Genomic DNA, 19557 nt, shown 5'->3' with positions numbered 1-19557 from the left:
AAATTTGCTACTGTTATGCATTGTAATGTAAATATCTGATATGCAGGATGGTCTTAGGCGACCCCTGTGAAAGGGTCTTTCGACCACTAAATGGGTCGCGACCCACAGGTTGAGAACCGCTGAGTTAGAGGCTTGTGGAATTAGCCAGTCTAAAACCAAGTTAAGTATTTGATAAAGAAAATGGAGGTAAAAGAACCATATACTACCCTGGCTGGTGTGGCTCAGTTGATTGAAGCATTGTCCCATCCACTGAAGGGTTTCGGGTTCAATTCAGGGCACATACCCAGGTTGTGGTTCAATCCCTGGTTGGGGTGCATAAGGGAGGCGACCAAACAATGTTTCTCTCTCCCTCTTTCCCTCTCCCTCTCTCTATAAAACCAATAAAATAAAATAAAAATGCAAAAACTGTTAAAAGAAAAAAAAGGAGTGATATATTCTTCCTATTACCATTCTTCATTATCATCTAGTCTGCTTTCTTCCACTGGCACTTTTCTGTGAAACTCCCTCTGAGTTGCTAACTCTCTAGTCATCCTCAGTGAAGTGTAACCACAGTCATTGCTCACACCATCCCTTTGATTGATTTTCTTTCCTTCTCTTACACTTTGATCTCCATGGCTCTCAGATTGACTTTTGCTTGATAATCTAGGAATATTGTTCTTTTTCACGGAAGATGGGAAAGTTGCTTCATTACTATATAACAGAAACCATTCCCCCATGCTCTCACCCCTATAGTCAGAGGTGGCAGTTTTAATGGCAGTAAATTCAAGGCAGGACTCTGGTAAAGTAGCAGACCCTGGATTCACAACCTGCATAACCTGGTCACATTACCTCTCTAGGTGTATGTTTTGTGTGTAGATCTGTTTGTTTGTTTGTTTGTTTTCCAATTATAACAATAAGAAATTTGACTAAAGAATTCCTTCCAGTAATAAAAATCAGGATCTTTCCTTAAACAGGTCTCTTAGCTCCTTGAGGGATGACCAGCCCTATGTTACTTTGCAGAGTAGCATACCTTTTACTTTAGTTACCCTAGTGCTGAAATCTGAGAAATTACTTTGTCATTTTTTTCTCTGTATGATTCCAGTTTGTTCTCTTATTACTGTATCCTTCCCTCTTTCAGTACAGCTTCTCTACTAAGTTGAGATTTACTAGTATAATGTGCTCATTAGCTAGATATATTAACTGTCTACCTTCAGGGCTTTCTCTTCTTGGAGCAGAAGCGCCGTGTCATCTTAGAAGAAAATAACATTACATTTATCTGTTATTTCAGTGTATTCCAGTTATTATTGCTGTATAACAAAGCACCCAAAACATAGTAGCTTAAGCAGCTTAATGCATCTGCAATTTGGGCTGCTCTCAGTGAGGAAGGTTTATCTGTTTCACATGGTATTAATCTGGGGTAGATTCAATGAGAAAGAATCTGCTTCCAAAGTGGCTCATTCACAAACCTGACAGGGGGGCACTAGCTGTCAGGTGGAAGCCCAGCCAGAGTTCTCAGTTATTCTCCACCTGGGTCTTTATGTAAGGATTTTTTAATGGGAAACTTGGACATTCTCATAGCATGGTGGCTAGGTACTGAGCGCAAGATCTCAAGAGACAGGAAATGATAAGTACCATCGTCTTATCAACACAAAAATTATTTCAATAAAAAATTTTTTGATACTATATGCAAAGCACTGTGGGATATAGAGGGATACAGAGATGAATAAAACACAGGCTGAGCACTCAGTGGAGTTTACAGTTCTGTTGAGGCAGTGCAGGTGGGTGATACTGACAATAAACAGATGTATACAGAGGAGTGAATGAAGAGGTGGAGATGCCAGGAGTGCTGAGTGTGGATTGAGAATGAAAATAACCAGTCCCAGGATTTCAAACCAAGCCACTGATTTAGTAGTGTATGTGCCACTTGAATCTTCTATCCATGAATTACATCCAAGAAAGACTCTCTCTTAAGTTTAAATAATTGCAAAGAAGGTAATTGCCAGTGTATTATATTAACATTTCAAAAGAAAGCCATTATAGCCTTCTTTTAAAAGTGCCCAATAAAATCTAAAAGTCATGCTGATTTGATGCCTACCATCACTTGTTTAAAAAAATACAAAAACTCTGCATTAATTTTTGGGAGTTTTACATGGCTTTTTTTTCCTCTTTGAACTACTTGTATTACTGTTTAAATTTAGAATTTAAAAAATATTCCTATGATTTTTATCAGCTCTGAATGATATTTTTTAATTGTGACTTATTCCATTATTAATAACTATTAATGTATAAGTGATGAAAATACGTTTTTATTATTTAAGAAACATTGAAGGTAAAATTTTATTGGAAATGTGTATCTTAATGAACAACATGAGGCTTTTTAAAATTTATTTATGTATCTGTGGATAAATATGACTTTTGCTAGAATGAGCTGGACTTAGCATCAGTCCTTTTCCTTGTTTTATTTTTAAAGAAATAAGCACTGAGAAATATTGTTCAAATAAGTAAGAAGCTAAGAAAATCAGGAGTTTCATTATAATGTATGCAGAGTTCAGTGGTCCCCAAGAGAACCTTCTGGTTCAGTAATTCATTAAGTCTCACAGAACTCACTGAAAGTTGTTAATTGTCACAGGTAGTTTATTGCAAGAAAAGGAAACAAATTAAAATCCATCCAGGGAAAGTGCACATAGGGCAGCATTAGGAGAATTCCACGTGTGGAGGTTCCAGTTGTCCTCTCCCAATGGGATTGTGGACAACACTACTCCTGGCAGCAATGTGTGACAACACACATGAAATATTGCCAACCAGAGAAACTCACTCGAGCCTTGGGATTCAGAGTTGTTATTAGGGCTTAGTCACGTAGATATGCTTGACCACTGCTGTGGCCGACCATAGCTTTCAGAGGGCAAGTTGATACCACATGAGTCTAAGCCCCCTCTATGAATCACATTCATAGCATAGACTATCTGACATCTCCCAGGGCCCCAGGTAAACAAAGACACTCTTATCAGGCACAAGAGGCTAGGGATTACCTCCCAGGAGCCAAAGGCAAAGGCCAGCCCTCTACGTGGGCAAGATTATTCTTTACCATACACCATACCACTCAGTTATTTGAATTCATTTCTTGAACATAACAAAAATTACATAATAACTTGTCATTAATAGTTATTTTAATAATCAGCTGACAATTTAATTAATTTTACTGAAAGCGAAGAATTGCAAACCAACTGCCTTGTAAAGAGAATGTTACCCATTCATTGGAGCACAGTTAGACACCAGTACAGTGGGGCCTTGACTTACGAGTGTCCCGACTAATGAGTTTTTTGAGATACCAGCTGTCTCTTGGCCGATTTTTTGCATTGAGTTGATAGAGTAATTTGAGTTAACGAGCTCGGTCTCGGAACGAATTAAACTCGTAAGTCAAGGCCCCATGTATTTGGAAGTGTCCCTTTGGTACCCCAGCAATTTTACACCCTGGAGCACTGTGCACATAGTGAAATTCCATACTGGTAAAAGGTAACTTGTAAAGTGGGAGAAGAATAAGCTTTATACTTTCATTTTAGTGGTGCTTAGCCAAATCAGCTTATAGTTAACAAGGGTTATTACATCACCAAACGGGAAATAACATAAAGTAGGATATCAAACTTGACTTTCTTAAAATTATCAGCTCTGCCCTATAACAAAGCACTCTCTACCTCAGCCTCTGGTCTGCCCCTATTGGACCAGTTCCTCTAAGAGTAAAACCCCTTTTTCCTCCCTAAGTCACAAGACTCCTAACATCTGTCTCTGTCCACCTTCAAAAGAGCCGAAAATTAAGAAATTGGAAAAATTACAAATCTCTGCACCCAGAGAAGACAAATTTTTTTACTTTTTAAACAGAACTTTAGTTCTTTCTGGAGAAGTCTCTGATTCTCAGATTTATATAACTATAAATGCCCCATTAGAGTTTCCTCACCAAAAGAGTTTAAAATGCTGATGTAAAAACTAAAAAGTTAACTTTGTTGGTTCCTGGTACATATATATAAAGGGCTTAGTATGATGCTCAATAAATTATTTAAGTAGAAAAGAGGCACAATCTGGTCTGTGTTTTAGAATGATGATCTACCAGTGGAAAATAGATTGGATAAGGCAACTGGAGCGTGGGAGCAATTAGCGGATTTAACAGTAATCCAGGAGTCATGAAGATTTCAGTTTGCAGCCCATGAAGTATTGGCTCCCAGTTATATGTAGGCATCAGAGTATTAGCATTATGTTATTAAATTTTTTATTGAAGTGTAATGTGCATACAGAAAAGTACACGTCTTAAGTGCATAGCTTGTTGAATTTTCAATCTTTATGCCTTTTTTAACTAATTGCAAGTTTTATGATTTGCCTGTTTTTTCTTCCCAGATAATTTTTATGGTGGGACGAGGATATCTATCTCCAGATCTCAGTAAGGTACGAAGTAACTGTCCAAAAGCCATGAAGAGATTAATGGCAGAATGCCTAAAAAAGAAAAGAGATGAGAGACCACTCTTTCCCCAAGTAAGAAAACCTTTGTTACCTGAAAGAACATGCTAATATTCAAATGCAGATTTTTTAAGCACTTTTTAGAGCACACAGTTTGTATTTCATGGGTTTGGATCCCATGTGATTATGTGCAGACTCCAAATAAGTAAACACAGAGATGATTTCATAAAGGTTGAACAGCGGCACACCTAAAAACTTGGGAACCTAGTCACACTCTTCAGAAAGACTTGATTTTTGTCTAACCATTCTCAAATGTTTTGGTCTCACAACCCTTTTACACACTTTAAAATTATTAAAGACACCCCCCCCCCAAAGAGCTTTTCTATATAGTAATTACAATTTTAGAATTTAAAACTATGTTTTCAACTAAGTTTTTAAAATACTTATAAATTTATTTAAACATAATAAAAACTGTTACAGACTAAATAATGTTTTTATGAAAAGTAATTATGTTTTCCCAATCCAAAAAAAAAAATGAGTAACATTGTTTTACATTTTTTGCAAATCTGAAAAAAAAAAAAAAGACAGCTGGATTTTCTGGTTTGCATTCATTATGATGCAATATCTTATATCATGTAGCCTCTGAAAACTTCACTTACCACGGGTAAAATAATGACAGTGCCTGGCTGATATCACTCGGGTTAGCGCGCCGGCCCGCACAACGAAGGGTCATGGATTCAATTCCCCAGTCAAGGGGCATGTACCTGGATACAGGAGGCAGCCAGTTGATGAGTCTCTCACATCGATGTTTCCTCCTCCCCTCTCTCTTTCTCTCGTTCTCTTTCTCCTTTTCTTGTCTCCCCCTCCCCCTTCCCTTCCTGCCTTCCACTCTCTCTGAAAATCAATGAGAAAAATATCCTCAGGTGAGGATTAATTAAAAAAAAATAAAACAGCCCTGTTCGGTTTGGCTCAGTGGATGGAGCGTCCGTCGGTCTGCGGACTCAAGAGTCCCAGGTTCAATTCCAGTCAGGGGCATGTGCCTTGGTTGCGGGCACATCCCCAGTGGGGAGTGTGCAGGAGGCAGCTGGTCGATGTTTCTCTCTCATCGATGTTTCTAACTCTCTATCCCTCTCCCTTCCTCTCTGTAAAAAATCAATGAAAAGTATGTTTGAAAAAGTAAAAAATAAAAATAAATAAATAAAACAATGACAGTAACAGGCAAATAATATCTTAGTTTATGATGAAAATCGTTTTTCCACAGACCACACTTTGAGAATTGCTACTTTAATTTTTTTGATGGTAAAATAAACAGATTCCAAACTTCCCTTTAGTACTAGGCCTTTTTGAGGGGCATTTCCACCTGGGGCTAAAGGAAATGGCCGCTGTCAGCACTGGCTGCCTTTCTCTGATTTTTAGAAATTTTCCATTGCTTTTTACCTGTTTATGCTGTGAGGCTAAAGCCCTTAAGTTAATGATCTTTCAGTAAACCTCACAAACTGGAACTAATTACCTGAATAAGCTTAGAAAGTTAGTTATAGTAGATATTGTAACATAGCATCCCACTGGCAGTGTTTTATGATGCTTGGGAAGTTCCTGGCGACACTGTATAAATGTGTCTCAATTAATCAAAATACAGTTTCCAAATAGAAGTGCTGATTCCCACAGTTACTCAGCTACCATAATTACCAAGTTGGTCCTTTTTAAACCTATGCTTTTGAATACCCAGCCTTAACTGAGTTTCTTAGACAAAGGCCACTGTTACAGGAATGAGTGAATCTTTTATCCCCATCTCAAGAATTAAAGGTGGAATTTATAGTTTTATCAAATCTCTGAAGGGCCGTCTCAGAGCAGGGAGGGGATGCTAACTAGTTGGCTGGATAGATACATGTTTTACAAATTGGAATTCTAAATTACTCTTCTTTTGAGGAAGAGTTGTTTGTGTGTGTGTGTGTGTGTGTGTGTGTGTGTGTGTGTTTTTACCCAGAAAATCACTGCTTTAAGAATATCAAAGTAAAGTCCATATTGTTGGCCAGTGTCAGCAGGACCCCACACCATCTTCTTTTCACATCCCAGGTGCTAGAGTTTGCTATTTAACATGGTTGATATACGTTCATAATGCAAATTATATACTTAGGCCCACTTTTTAAAAAAGTATTTAAAGTATTAAGATGTCTGTATTCCTAAATATAAATAACATTTCGTTCTTTTCATGGTATCAAAAAATGAAATGCAGCCGAGACTGGTTTGGCTCAGTGGATGGAGCGTCGGCCTGGGGACTGAAAGGTCCCAGGTTCAATTCCGGTCAAGGGCATGTACCTGGGTTGCCGGCACATCCCCAGTAGGAGATGTGCAGGAGGCAGCTGGTCGATGTTTCTCTCTCATCGATGCTTCTAACTCTCTATCTCTCTCTCCCTTCCTCTCTGTAAAAAATCAATAAAATATATTTAAAAAAAAAATGAAATGCATACATGAATTTTCCAGATTATTGAAGCCCCTTTTAAGTACTATTTTTTAGTTTTCATTAGAGGATCTCTTTTCACACTATACACAAACATAAATTTCAAGTAGCTAAAGATTTACATGTTAAAAACAAAACTATAAAAAATGAAATCATTTTTATAACCTTGAGGTAGTAGGAAAGGCTTTCCTAAGTAAGAGACAAAATCCAGAAGTTATAAAGGAGATTAGCAGGTATGACTCCATTAAAAGATTTTAAACTTTTATATAGTAAAAATAATATTGAAAGATAAACACAGAGAAAAATAATTATAACATGTATAACAAAGATTAAATATTTATAGTATACAAAAGGCTCCTTCAATCTTACCTAATAATAGACAAACATGTAAATTGACCATACTTTTGCTACACTAACCAGCCAATCGGGAGAGTATGCAAATTAACCCAACAAAGATGGTGGTTAATTTGCATACACAGGCTCCAAGCAGCTTATTGAAGCCTGACGGCCCCAGGGCAGAGCAGTGAAACCTGACAGCCCCAGGGCCGGAGCAGCGAAGCCTGACTGCTCCGGGGCCAGCTCCAGCCGGAGCCCGGCCAGAGCGAAGGCCTGAGTCCCGGGTGCCAGAGGCAAACCAGTGCCAGCAGCCAAGGGAAGGGAAGGCCTATTGCACGAATCTCTTCGTGCAACAGGCCTGTATTCAATAAATAAAAGATAATCAATAGAAAATAAGCAGAGGATATGAACTGACAATTCACAAAAGAAATACAAATGGTAAACGAACTTAGGACTATAAGAGTTCAGTGATAGTCATTAAAATGCAGAGTAATACAATAGTGAAATCTGTTTTTTATTTTTGCCCTTAATTAGCAATAGCCAGCATGGGGCACAGTGTTGGGAAGGGGGAAGAGCCTCCCTTTTAAGTTATCAGTGTTAGTGCATGTAAATTGGTTAGGACTTTGAAAGGACTTGGTAAAATCCATAAGCTTAAATTACATATATCCTTTGCTTTGATAATTCCACTCGTAAAAACCTGTACTACAGAACCTGCTTCCACAAGTATTCAGATATGTACAAGAATGTTTATGCAGTGTTAAAGGGAAAAGTAAAGACATAAAGGTCAAGGTAGGCTCTGCAGATGGCATGCATATCAATAAGGGAACAAGCAACACAGGAAAATGTGTGACACTACTTTAAATGCTGGTGAGTGTGAGGGTGGGCTCTGTTTACATATGTGCATGTTTATGCATAAGAAAGGTCCTGAAGAAAGTATAGACTCTTTAACAGTGGTTACCCCTGGAAGGTAAGATTTATACTTTTCCATATTATTTGAATTTTTATTTGTGTGATATGTTTATAATTTTTTTACATATTTTTATTGATTTCAGAGAGGAATGGAGAGGGAGAAAGATAGAAACATCAATGATGAGAGAGAATCATTGATTGGCTGCCTCCTGCATGCCCTTTGCAGGCCGACGCTCTATCCACTGAGCCAAACAAGCCAGGGAGATATGCTTGTAATTTAAAAAAAAAAATTATAACATTGCTATTTCTTTACCTTTATGCTAACTATTATACAGATTATAGTTTAATTTTAAATAGTTAGGCCCAGTCTGTGTGGCTCAGTGGTTGAGCGTCAACCTATGAACCAGGAGGTTAAAGGTTTGATTCCCTGTCAGGGCACATGCCCGGGTTGCAGGCTCAATCCCCAGTAGGTGGCGTGGAGGAGGCAGCTGATCAATGATTCTCTCTCATCATTGATGTTTCTATCTCTCTCTTCCCCTCTGAAATCAATAAAAATATATTTTTTAAGATTTTTGGTAGCTCAGAAAATAACAATAGTAATAGTAATAGCTGCTAAAGTTTTATTGAGTACTTATTATATACCAGGCATTGTACTTACTATATACCAGGCATTGTACTAAGCCCTTTCTGTATGTCTCATGTTTATGTACATACATTACCACACTGTATGCCTTGAAAAGACATAACTTGTTTCTTTATACCTTAAAATATTTTGAATGTCTATGTAAGATTTTAGATGCTTTCCTGTAAAGTATGATGAGGGTCTTGAAGATTAATACCACCTAGATTTTCATTCTTCTTCCTTTCTTTCTTTCTTTTAGATTCTCGCCTCTATTGAGCTGTTGGCCCGCTCATTGCCAAAAATTCACCGCAGTGCATCAGAACCCTCCTTGAATCGGGCTGGCTTCCAAACAGAGGATTTTAGTCTATATGCTTGTGCTTCTCCAAAAACACCCATCCAGGCAGGGGGATATGGTGCGTTTCCTGTCCACTGAAACAAATTAATGTGTGAGGGTGTAGGAGGGTAGGCACAAAGGAAAATGAACATATGTGTGCTTATATATTTGTTAAATTGAATACAATTTTTTTAAGGTAAGCCAAAGAACACTTACGTGTTTAAAAACTGGATGTAATTTTTTCCCCATCTAAAATTCACACTTAGCATTGGGTTTTCAATTTGCAAGGGTTTAAAATGCAGACATTGCTAAAAATGTGCAAAGCCTTTTCCAGATGTTTTATTTCCCATTCCAAGTTTGTTTTGTTTACTTGGTTATTCTAATTGTTAAACTTCAATTAAACTTTTCCCATGCACCTTTTGTCATTAGCTGCTGCCCATCTGTTAGGATTTCCCAAGAACAACAGCACTCCTGTGCACGTGTGTGCAGGTGGGAGGTTGACGGTAGGTTAGCCTGTGTCAAGTTAGGCAGACCAGACAGATCGCATTCAGGAAGTCACTAAAAATTAATGTTTGCTTTTATTCTTAATATTTTTTCTGTAACTATTTCTTTTTCTTACAATTTGGAAAGTGTGAATGTCCTTTATTCCCTTGAAGCAATATACTAAATCAAATTTCTTTTTATAAATTATGGGTGCAGGTAACTATAGCTGTTGCTTAGGAGTGGCATGCTTAACATGAGTAACATGGTTTAACTTTGCATCTTTAGTGGGGAAATGTTATAAGTTGGAGTTCTCTATAGATATTTCTTTATATATTAAGGATATCTTACATAGAAGCCTAATTTCCTTACAAATGCACTGCCTCCTCCTCCCCCCAAAAGCTTCACAGAATCCTGTGAAAACTCTTATGTTTGTTTTTCTTTTAGATATCTTTGTTTGCCAAACACCTGGTAATGGATTTTTTTTTTTTAATTGTTACTTTAAATTATCTTACCTCTTGTGGTGCCTGCTTTAGCAGTCACCATATCCATGGGTCTCATAAACTTCTTGCGCTCCTTATATTCTTTGCCCAGCAATTCTACTTATTATGAAAGAATGCCATTCTTTTTGTGTGTGTTCCATGGTACAAAGTATTTGTTAGCGCTTTCTCATGCTTAGACTGTCTTGTGTAGACAATGACTGTAATGTGGCAGTCAGTATATTCTTACCGTGAACCATAATCTTACTGTGAAGCAGCATTGCTGTCCTCTTATCAAAGAAATTGACATCTCTGCTTCAGAGTCAGCCTAGGGACCAACGCCAGCCTCTTCAATACATCTTTATTCAAATAGAATTTGTACTGATTTTTTTTTAAAATATTTTTTAAATATATTTCTTTATTGATTTCAGAGAGAGAGATAGAAACATCAGTGATGAGAGAGAATCATTGATCAGCTGCCTCCTGCACGCCCCGCACTGGGGATCGAGCCCACAACCCAGGTATGTGCCCTTGGCTGGAATCGAACCTGGGACCCTTCAGTCTGAAGGCTGACACTCTATCCACTGAGCCAAACCGGCTAGGGACTGATTTTTAAATATAGCTGACAGTTAAAAGTTATTCAGGCACACAGACAACATCTGCCTAAATGCTATCCTTCTTTGAAGCCAGTAAAGAAAATTGGAAAGACATTAATAATAGCATAGTTTTTAAGTACCAGAACTTTTTCAAATACTTTTTGTATTTGCATAAGTTAGATTTCATCCAGGAAAACCACTCAGTGATAAGTATGGCATACCTTTTGCTCCTCATTTGGGTAGCTTCAAATAAGTAGTGTCATTCATGTTTTTAGAAATTGATTCACGGTTTTTAGTTTAGGCAAGAGTAGTGAAAAAGAAGTTTCTCATATTTTAAAGAATAAGAAAGACAGGATAATGTAACATGTTGGAAAACATCAAAGTGCATGATTTCTAAGTCCTAGTGACACTAAAAATACGGTTATTAGTAACTATTAAGTGGGGTTTTATTCACAAATGGAATAGCAAGCAAGTAGCTAACAGTTTTAACAAAGTTGACTTGCTGTATGGAATGCTCAAAGACTTGGGCATTTTGAGGCACAAGAGTCAAAGGGTCTTTTTATTGATGGAGCTATTTCTGTAATCCTCCAGTGCACTTGCTTCACTTTTATCTTTCTTTCCTTATACACTCTCTTCTTTCCTCTTAACATTAACCACCTGAACAGTGCCCACCATCTGCATTCTCTCCTTTCCTCCTTTGTCAGTCTCCTTTGCCAGAGGGCATTCAATGCTAAGCTCCTAGAACTGCTATCCCATAAACATTGAAACATGCCTTCAAAGGGTCTCATAGTAACTCTCTTCTTTCCAAATGGGGCCTACTGGGAAGGTTAGTGGAAGAACATTAAAAATAGCAGGTGAGATGTTTAGATAACATGGATCTGGAAAAATAGGAAGCATTAGAATGATATATGGTAGTTTACCTTTCTGTTGTTGTTTGTTTTATACTAAGTTTTTAGATATAGTCTCCAAATAAAGAAAAACATTATTTTCCTGACCCTGTGTAAAGGTAATCACTTTAACTAGTTAATCACAACAAAAGGACATTCATTCTCTTGTAACTGACTTCTTCCCTAAAATCCAGGACCTCAGATGTTTTCATTAACGTTGGTTTCCTTCTTCAGGAGGCAGCCTTTTCATAAAATTTGTTTCACATTTTAGAAGTTTTACTAGTCAATGATGAGGAATGAGATTTGTCTTCTTGATTTTAAGTAGTTTAGGTATCATAGCATCTAATCAACTGTTTCAGGTTTATTTTCTGAGATTACAATATGGTACTAGCCATTTAAATACCGAGTCAGTAGTTAAAATCATCCTCTCTAAATAGTAACTATTTAACACACCAGCTTACGTGTCCTTTCTCTCAAGGTGGCCACTCTCAATTTAAGGAAATGATCTGCCTTTCTTTTTTTTAAATACAGTATTATGAATATGGGTACTTCATGACTAAAGCATTTCGCCAATCATAGGCTTATTTAATTGAGAATTATTGAGCATTTCTATGGCACTTCAGTGTGTCTATGCCAGAATGTTCCTCATTTTTTTTAAACTGCCTTGAAAGGTCACCACAAAGAAAGAATGGGGCTTATTCTGGTGATAATGACTGCCCCCCTCTATCTGAAGCAGTGATTGATTTGTGTACACAATAACATTATTAGGTTTTTCATAGCATATTTTCTTTTTTTTAATTTTAGATTCTTATTTTATTTTTATATATTTTATTGATTTTTTACAGAGAGGAAGGGAGAGGGGATAGAGAGTTAGAAACATCGATGAGAGAGAAACATCAATCAGCTGCCTCTTGCACACCTCCTACTGGGGATGTGCCCGCAACCAAGGTACATGCCCTTGGCCGGAATCGAACCTGGGACCTTTCAGTCCGCAGGCTGACGCTCTATCCACTGAGCCAAACCGGTTAGGGCTTCATAGCATATTTTCTCTTTAAGGGGAATTTTTATAAAATTATATGTATAACAGCCACTGAAAAATGCATTCAATTCTGGAATAAAATGTAGTGATTTAATAATATCTTAAAACTAGTTAATAAAATTCTTAGTTTTCAAATAAACCATGATATTTGAAGTGTCTAAAATCACAGGGTCTTCCCAATTGTTCTCTGAAAAAGTTGAATGGAAAATAGAGCTTAGCTGCTTCTCATCCAGAAAGGAGGTGTGTGTTTGTTTTAAGCTTTATTTTGGCCTCTGATTGATTTTTCAGTTAATAATATACTGAGATTTTTTTTTTTTAATCAGAGTATCTGGATATTTCACTTCAAATAACTTCAGACAAGCAGAGTTGATTCTTATTACAAATAAAATAAGTCAGGAGATGGGATAATAATAGAGATTGCCAGGTAATGCAAGAAAGACTAAGAAAAGATTTTTTTTTTCCCCAAAATAGATCCATCACCTGTTACCCTCATCTTTTTCTTAAATTTCTCCGTGATTTCAGGGACATATATAAAAAGAGTTTATTGATCCCTAAACTTGAAGTTCTTTTTGTGCTTATCTTTTTCTCGAGCTGAATCCTGAGCATGAAAAGAATTACATTCCATTAAAAGCAGTGACTCGGGTGGGATGATCAGTAGTGGTCGCCTTACTGCTATTCTATTTCCACTATGTTGGTAAGAGTTTGTACGTTTGGGGTGTTTGGGATATTTTTATTTTTAAGGCTAATGTTCAAGTTTATGGAGTAGAACACTATTCAACAAAATGGAGTATCTGATTGTAATAATGAATAAGAAACATTGAAGATTTTTTCCAGGTTATATTTTAATGTAATATCTAGGATTTGGCATAAAGTTGTCATTTTCTGATATTCTCACTTAATAGATGAATTCTAGCATTTTCATGAAGATTTTCTGTTAAGTAAATCTTGTTTTTACATTGGCTTCCTACAGTGACTACTCATAAGAATGTTGAAAATTGCTTTTAAGAAATGTGTTAAAATACTGAAAAAAAAAGCAATCTTAAAACTATAAGGTACTCAAACCATAATGAGAATGTTTATATATTTCTTGAGTCTCTATTAACATAATATCCTCCTATGGTTATGCTCTAAATCAGTGGTTCCCAAACTTATTTGGCCTACCACCCCCTTTCCAGAAAAAATATTACTCAGCCCCTTGAAATTAATTTTTTTTAAATTTTAATAGCAGTTACTCATCGCCCCCAAATGCACCTGTGGCCATCACCGCCCCCCTGGATCGCTGCAGCGCCCACCGGGGGGCAGTAGCACCCACTTTGGGAATCACTGATCTAAATGTTTTACTCTCCAAGGTCTTAGTTGGCTATTTTTTTAATCAGTGCCTAACTTCCTATTCCTTTTAAATTTAAGTATGAAGTAATAATTCTTTTACTCTTCCTTGATCTTTTGACTCACAGTACCTTGGCTTGATTGTTTGTTAAAAGGAATCTTTAGATGGAAAGAGATAGTATTACTATCTGCAACCCAGTTAGTAGCTGTATTCAAAATGGGAAAACAAATTATTAAGTATTGAAAATTGTTTAGGGGCTTGTTAATTGTTAAGACCCTGGACTTTGGAGTCAGCACCTGGCTTTGCATTCCAACTCTGCCATTTTCTAGCTGTGAGATCCTGGGCAAGTTACTTAATCACTGTAAACCCCAGCTTGTTCCTTTGTAAAATGAAGAGAAGTAATAGCACCTGCCTTGTAGAGTTATTAGGAGGATCAGATGCAAACATATATAAGGTATTCTGTGACTTCACTGATATATAACAGGCACTCAACTAGTTGCTAATATTAACAACATACAATCTCAGGGTTCAGTCAGCCATTGGCAATCTGTTGGTTGTTGGAATATGCCAGTATTCTCTAGTAAGCAGAATCTAATAGTAATCAGAAAATGAGTAGGTTACTTTTGGATTAAACAGTGTATTCATATAAGTGAATACACTATTCACTCATAGTATATAAGTGAATCCTCCTTAGAAGCTGCTATTACTGAAAAATGATGTTAAGGCTGACTAAATTCTGATAGTTCTCAGTTATTAACCAACCCCCAGAAATTAACTATCCTATAGAATAAAAGCCTAATATGCTGTCTGGTCATCCAGTTGGCCATTCAACCAATCAAAGTGTAATATGCTAATGATATGCTAAGGCAGCTCAACTACTCGCTATGATGTGCACTGACCATCAGGGGGCACTCAACACAGGAGCTGCCCCCTTGTGGTCAGTGCACTCCCACAGGGGGAGTGCTGCTCAGCCAGAAGCCTGGCTCATGGCTGATGAGTACAGAGGCAGTGGCGGGAGCCTCTCCTGCCTCCTAGGAAGCACTAAGGATGTCTGACTGCCAGCTTAGGCCCACTCCCCATGGGAACTGTCAGTCGAACATCCCCCCGAGGGCTACCGGATTGTGCAAGAGTGCAGGCCAGGCTGAGGGACCCTCCCCGCCCCCCCCCCCCCCCCCCCCAGTACACGAATTTTGTGCACCAGGCCTCTAGTAGTGTATATAATAAGAGGAACCAACCTCTACTTATAAGTAGAAGCTGTGGACAAAATGGTAGGTGAATAATGGCCCTTCTATGAAGCCCCCAAATTTAGTAAGCTAAAGGAGTGTCATACCTCAAACAGACATCGTGGTTTCAAGAATTCTTATGCTGAGAATGATGTCCAGTGACATGTGCCTATGTGTAATTTATTGGTAGTTTAAAAGGTGAAATGAACTAGAAGATGAGGGTCGGGCTTTCTTTCCTGCTGTCAGATGTGTAATGTGGACAAATCATTTGACCTCTTAATTTTATCTTTTGCAATGAGGATAATTTTTGCTTCTTCCTTTCTAATAGTGGCATTATAATGGAAATGAGTTGATAATTCAGGGGCAAACCAACCCTACTATTTTACAATCCATTTCTGAGATATATTGTTCATTGGAACTGTTTTCAGCTTGATTAGAACCATAGCATGTAAAATCCAACTAGGAAATTATCTGCAGACATGATATTTAACCCATTGTACGCCATAAGCGTCGATAGAAGCAAGCGGCGGACCTTCCCCACAGGCCACGTGCGTCTATAAAAAAAAATGTTTTCCCTAAGTAGCAGCCCTGACCAACTTTAAAAATTATTTTTCATGAGAATTTTCAGCTGAAAATATTTAAGAACACCCGAATTGTAATATATTTATTTTTATAATATTCATTGCAAATTGATTTTTTTAATTCAAAATATTGTGGTGTGTGGAATGGTTTCCGTTTTGGATGCATGGCAGTTAACTGATTAATTGATGTAATTGAACCATAGTCTATGTACTATGCAAGTTGTCTTCTTTCATGGGTTTCAACCATTTTTGCTTTTTAAATTGATGATGTTGCTAGATTTGTAATAGACAGCTAGTCACCTTTCAGTGAGGTTTCAGTGAGGTTTCAGTGAGGCTTTTCTCTGTGTCTAGGTTAATTAAGAAACCTAGGTTAATTAAGGTAACTTTTTTAAAATTAGCTCTTGTCCTCCCTCTACAGGAGAATTTGCAGCCTTCAAGTAGCCACACCATCATGGCAGCATCTACTCTTATTTCTTAAGTCTTGTGTTCGTACAGTTTGTTAACATCAAACACAGTTCTGTTCCTCAGATCCTTTTTTAAAGAAATGAAATTTTCAATTCATAAGCTGATGTGGAACAGAATGGAAATTCCCATCCAAGAAAAGAGGGAAGAATGTTTTAGGAACCAGAATTCTCTGCTGCCAGTGTTTCTTCTTCAACACAAACACCACGTGCATACAAGTCTGCCCAGTCCCAGGAAGACGAGAGACCCTGAGTTCTGGCCTTTTGATGGTCAGGCATGATGGAAAGACACTGCTGCTACAGCTTGGGAAATTGGCTCTGGAGTCTGCCGGTCGACTGTGCCCTTCTAACCACCAGATCAATGTGTGGCTGATCATCTGATGGGGCAGTTGCAATCACCAAGCATCGTTCTCTTTCCTGTTCTGGGAGTCTGTTGTGGAGCTCTTTCCCCTAGCCACCACTGGTTAATTTCTGAGGGACGGAACAAAAATGCAGCATGCCCTACCTGTGTGGTGCACGTTCAGTCCTTGACTCATTTTTATCAAAATGAAGCTATTTTATTTAAGTGGAGGATGAGAGGGAGACAGAGCTACGTTTTGGTGCAGAGGAAAAGGGAATGCTGCATCTTTTTCCTGACCTCCTGGGTTTCTGGCCTTCTGTTTCCTTGCTCACTGAGGGTGTCTGCCTACCCACGCAGGCTGGAAAGTGCTGGCACACATTGCCTTCTTTGTTCATTGGGTCCAGCAATGAAGAGAAGTGTCTGGGGTTTTTTCCCTCCACAATATAGCAAGTTCTCAGGAAAATCTTCCTCCTAAGCTCTTCCGGTCACCAAGTACTTATGTGGCTACTTTGCCCAAGGCACAAAAATGCCATGGTGGTATTTAGTTAAAAGCCTACAGAACTGCTTGATAACAGTTTTGAATGTGAGACATTTATGTAATTTAAATGTAAGGTACAAGTTTTAATTTCTGAGTTTCTTCTATTATATTTTTATTAAAAAAATAATTTTCAGATTTAATTGAATTGGAATAAAACAACACTTCCCATTAGAATTATATATCCTGAAAAATTGTATTTTTGTTATATAAACAACTTTTAAAGAAAAATCATTATCCTTCCTCTACCTAAACATGGGGAGTCTTAGCATATGACAGATATTTATAATTTTTAAATTAATGGTACTTGCTGGATCCACACTAACATCTTTGCTAATATCTCATTGTTTCTTCCAGTTTACTCTTACACTACATCCTCATTTTCTTTCACCTAGAATATACAACCTAAAATAAAAATGGTGGTGTCTCCATTCATTCTTCTTTTTCCTTTTTTCCCAAGCCTGGTCTTCAAAAGGTTGGGTAATTTGGCAGCTGAGTTCCCCAAGCAGATAATAGAGCAATTTTAGGTGTATTGGGACTGAGAGAGTATGTGTGAAGCCTAACGTTAATTGTTTTTACAGAAAGAGCTGCTGTGATATTAAGAACCTCATTCCTTATCTTTATATAAACGGAAAATATAACCTAGCCATTAGCTTCCTTTGGCATTTACTAAAGAGTGGTGTAAGTCACGGTAGTAGCAAAGAAAGTGACTCTGGACATATTAATGGCAAATACCTCCCTTATCATGGATCTCTTACTGGATTTGGGAATGTAAATCAAATCAAATGTACTTAGCCCAACCAAACTAGATAGCCAAGGATCTGAGAGAAATTGAATAGGACTATAAAATAAAGCAGGGAATTAGAAATTGTTATTTTAAAATTTCAAATTGTAACTCACCCTGCTATCTTTCAGCCTATTAACACTCACTGCCATTAGATTTTTGCTAAAATACCTGTATTCACAGGAAAATTCCACGGACGTGTAAAAGGTTGTCCCAGTAGAATGGAAAGTATACTGAAGCTATTAGTGAATTTGAAAAGCAGTGTGTTCTTAAGTCTTACATGAGCAGAGCAGTATCTTAACAAAATTCAGAAATTACAAAGATGTAAAATGGTTCATGCTCATTTGAAGAGCATCTTGTATGTATAATGCTGCCTCTTTTAAAAGCATTGTCTATTTTTCTTTCTAAATATGCTGCCATGGATGCTTTTAAACATGCTTGTGTTCCCTGTACCAAGATTGCAGAGAGCTGGTCTTAAACTATAGGCATGTCTGCTGAGCAGGTAGAGCTGCTAGAGGCTCAGGTGCGGGACTGCCTGGATGGCTGGAGCAGCACAGGACCTAGTTCTGGAGGAAGCTTGGCATTGGGGTTTTCCAAACACTGTTCAAGGTGATACACTTTTTTCTTCTCTTTCTTTTTAGTAAAGGTAGCTATCTCATTTGAAAAGGAGAAACGGACTCTATCTCAAATCTGTGCCCAGAAGCCAGGCTCGTGGTATTGAGAAATTTTTATAGAGCCCTTACAAAATAAAATTTGAAAATTTCTCTTTTCCTTTTTTCCATCAAGTTGTTTTTTCTCTAATTTACAATTGACATGAAAAAGGGGTTTCCCTCTGAGTTTCACTTTCTTTACTGTCCGATGGTTAACTACAGATAGACTTGCTGAGCTCCTAAGAAATACAAGGAAGAACTCCTTGACGTGCAAAGCACTTTATGAGTAATTGAATGGATAACATGTGGCTGCTTCACTGATTATTTCCCAAGGCGGTAACTATCTGTCTTTCCTGTAAAGTGGCTGCAGTGCCTTCCGTGGGGCCTTTTATTTTGGGTAAGGAGAGGTGAAGCCTGAAAAATTTGAGAGTAACCATAAAAGATTGTTTTAATCCTGATGGAATTGTATTGTTTTGTTTTTTCCTAGCTGATGGACTTTATCATTAAACTACAGTCTAGGGCAGTGATGGCGAACCTATGACACGTGTGTCAGAGGTGACACTCGAACTCATTTTTTTGGTTGGTTTTTCTTTGTTAAATGGCATTTAAATATATAAAATAACTATCAAAAATATAAGTCTTTGTTTTACTATGGTTGCAAATATCAAAAAATTTCTATATGTGACACGGCACCAGAGTTAAGTTAGGGTTTTTCGAAATGCTGACACGCCAAGCTCAAAAGGTTCGCCATCACTGGTCTAGGGTGTAGATTTTTGCCACTGAAATAATATTGACCAAAAAGTAGTTTATAAAAGGGATTTGTGAATAGAAAAATCCAGTGTGATTCTTTGTACTTGTGTGCACCTTAAAAGAAGGCTCTGTCTAGCTGTCAAAATCTGGTTCCTGGACATGCAGTCCCTGATTGTATGTGAGATCTATAGGATGCACTGGGACATCCTCGAAGATAAAATCACATATATGAAGTATATGTGTTATATTCATGTTGGTGTTGGAGAAGAAAGAGATTAGTTATAGAGAGATAATTCAGGACTTCACCACTGTCCACCTGAAACTAAATATTTCCTAGATTC

The 19557-nt window shown here is 37.5% G+C and overlaps 1 protein-coding gene across 4 annotated transcripts in view; it reads left to right on the top strand.

Annotated features, from left to right (window-relative positions):
- Positions 1–18586, top strand: part of BRAF (B-Raf proto-oncogene, serine/threonine kinase) — a 144877-nt gene extending 126291 nt beyond the window's left edge. For all 4 annotated transcript variants that reach the window (XM_070424037.1, XM_070424035.1, XM_070424036.1 and 1 more), the window contains 3 exons: positions 4366–4500; positions 9010–9163; positions 16115–18586. In XM_070424037.1, the coding sequence (XP_070280138.1) occupies positions 4366–4500; positions 9010–9163; positions 16115–16137 (312 nt within the window). In that variant the 3' untranslated portion in view covers positions 16138–18586. The remainder of the gene's footprint in view (positions 1–4365; positions 4501–9009; positions 9164–16114) is intronic.
- Positions 18587–19557: the final 971 nt, after the last annotated feature.

This window comes from Myotis yumanensis, unplaced genomic scaffold, assembly GCF_028538775.1.
Source record: "Myotis yumanensis isolate MYYU_CA2020_CCGP unplaced genomic scaffold, mMyoYum1.0.hap1 SCAF_9, whole genome shotgun sequence".
Classification (NCBI taxonomy): domain Eukaryota; kingdom Metazoa; phylum Chordata; class Mammalia; order Chiroptera; family Vespertilionidae; genus Myotis; species Myotis yumanensis.
This window is presented reverse-complemented; position numbering and strand designations above follow the sequence as displayed.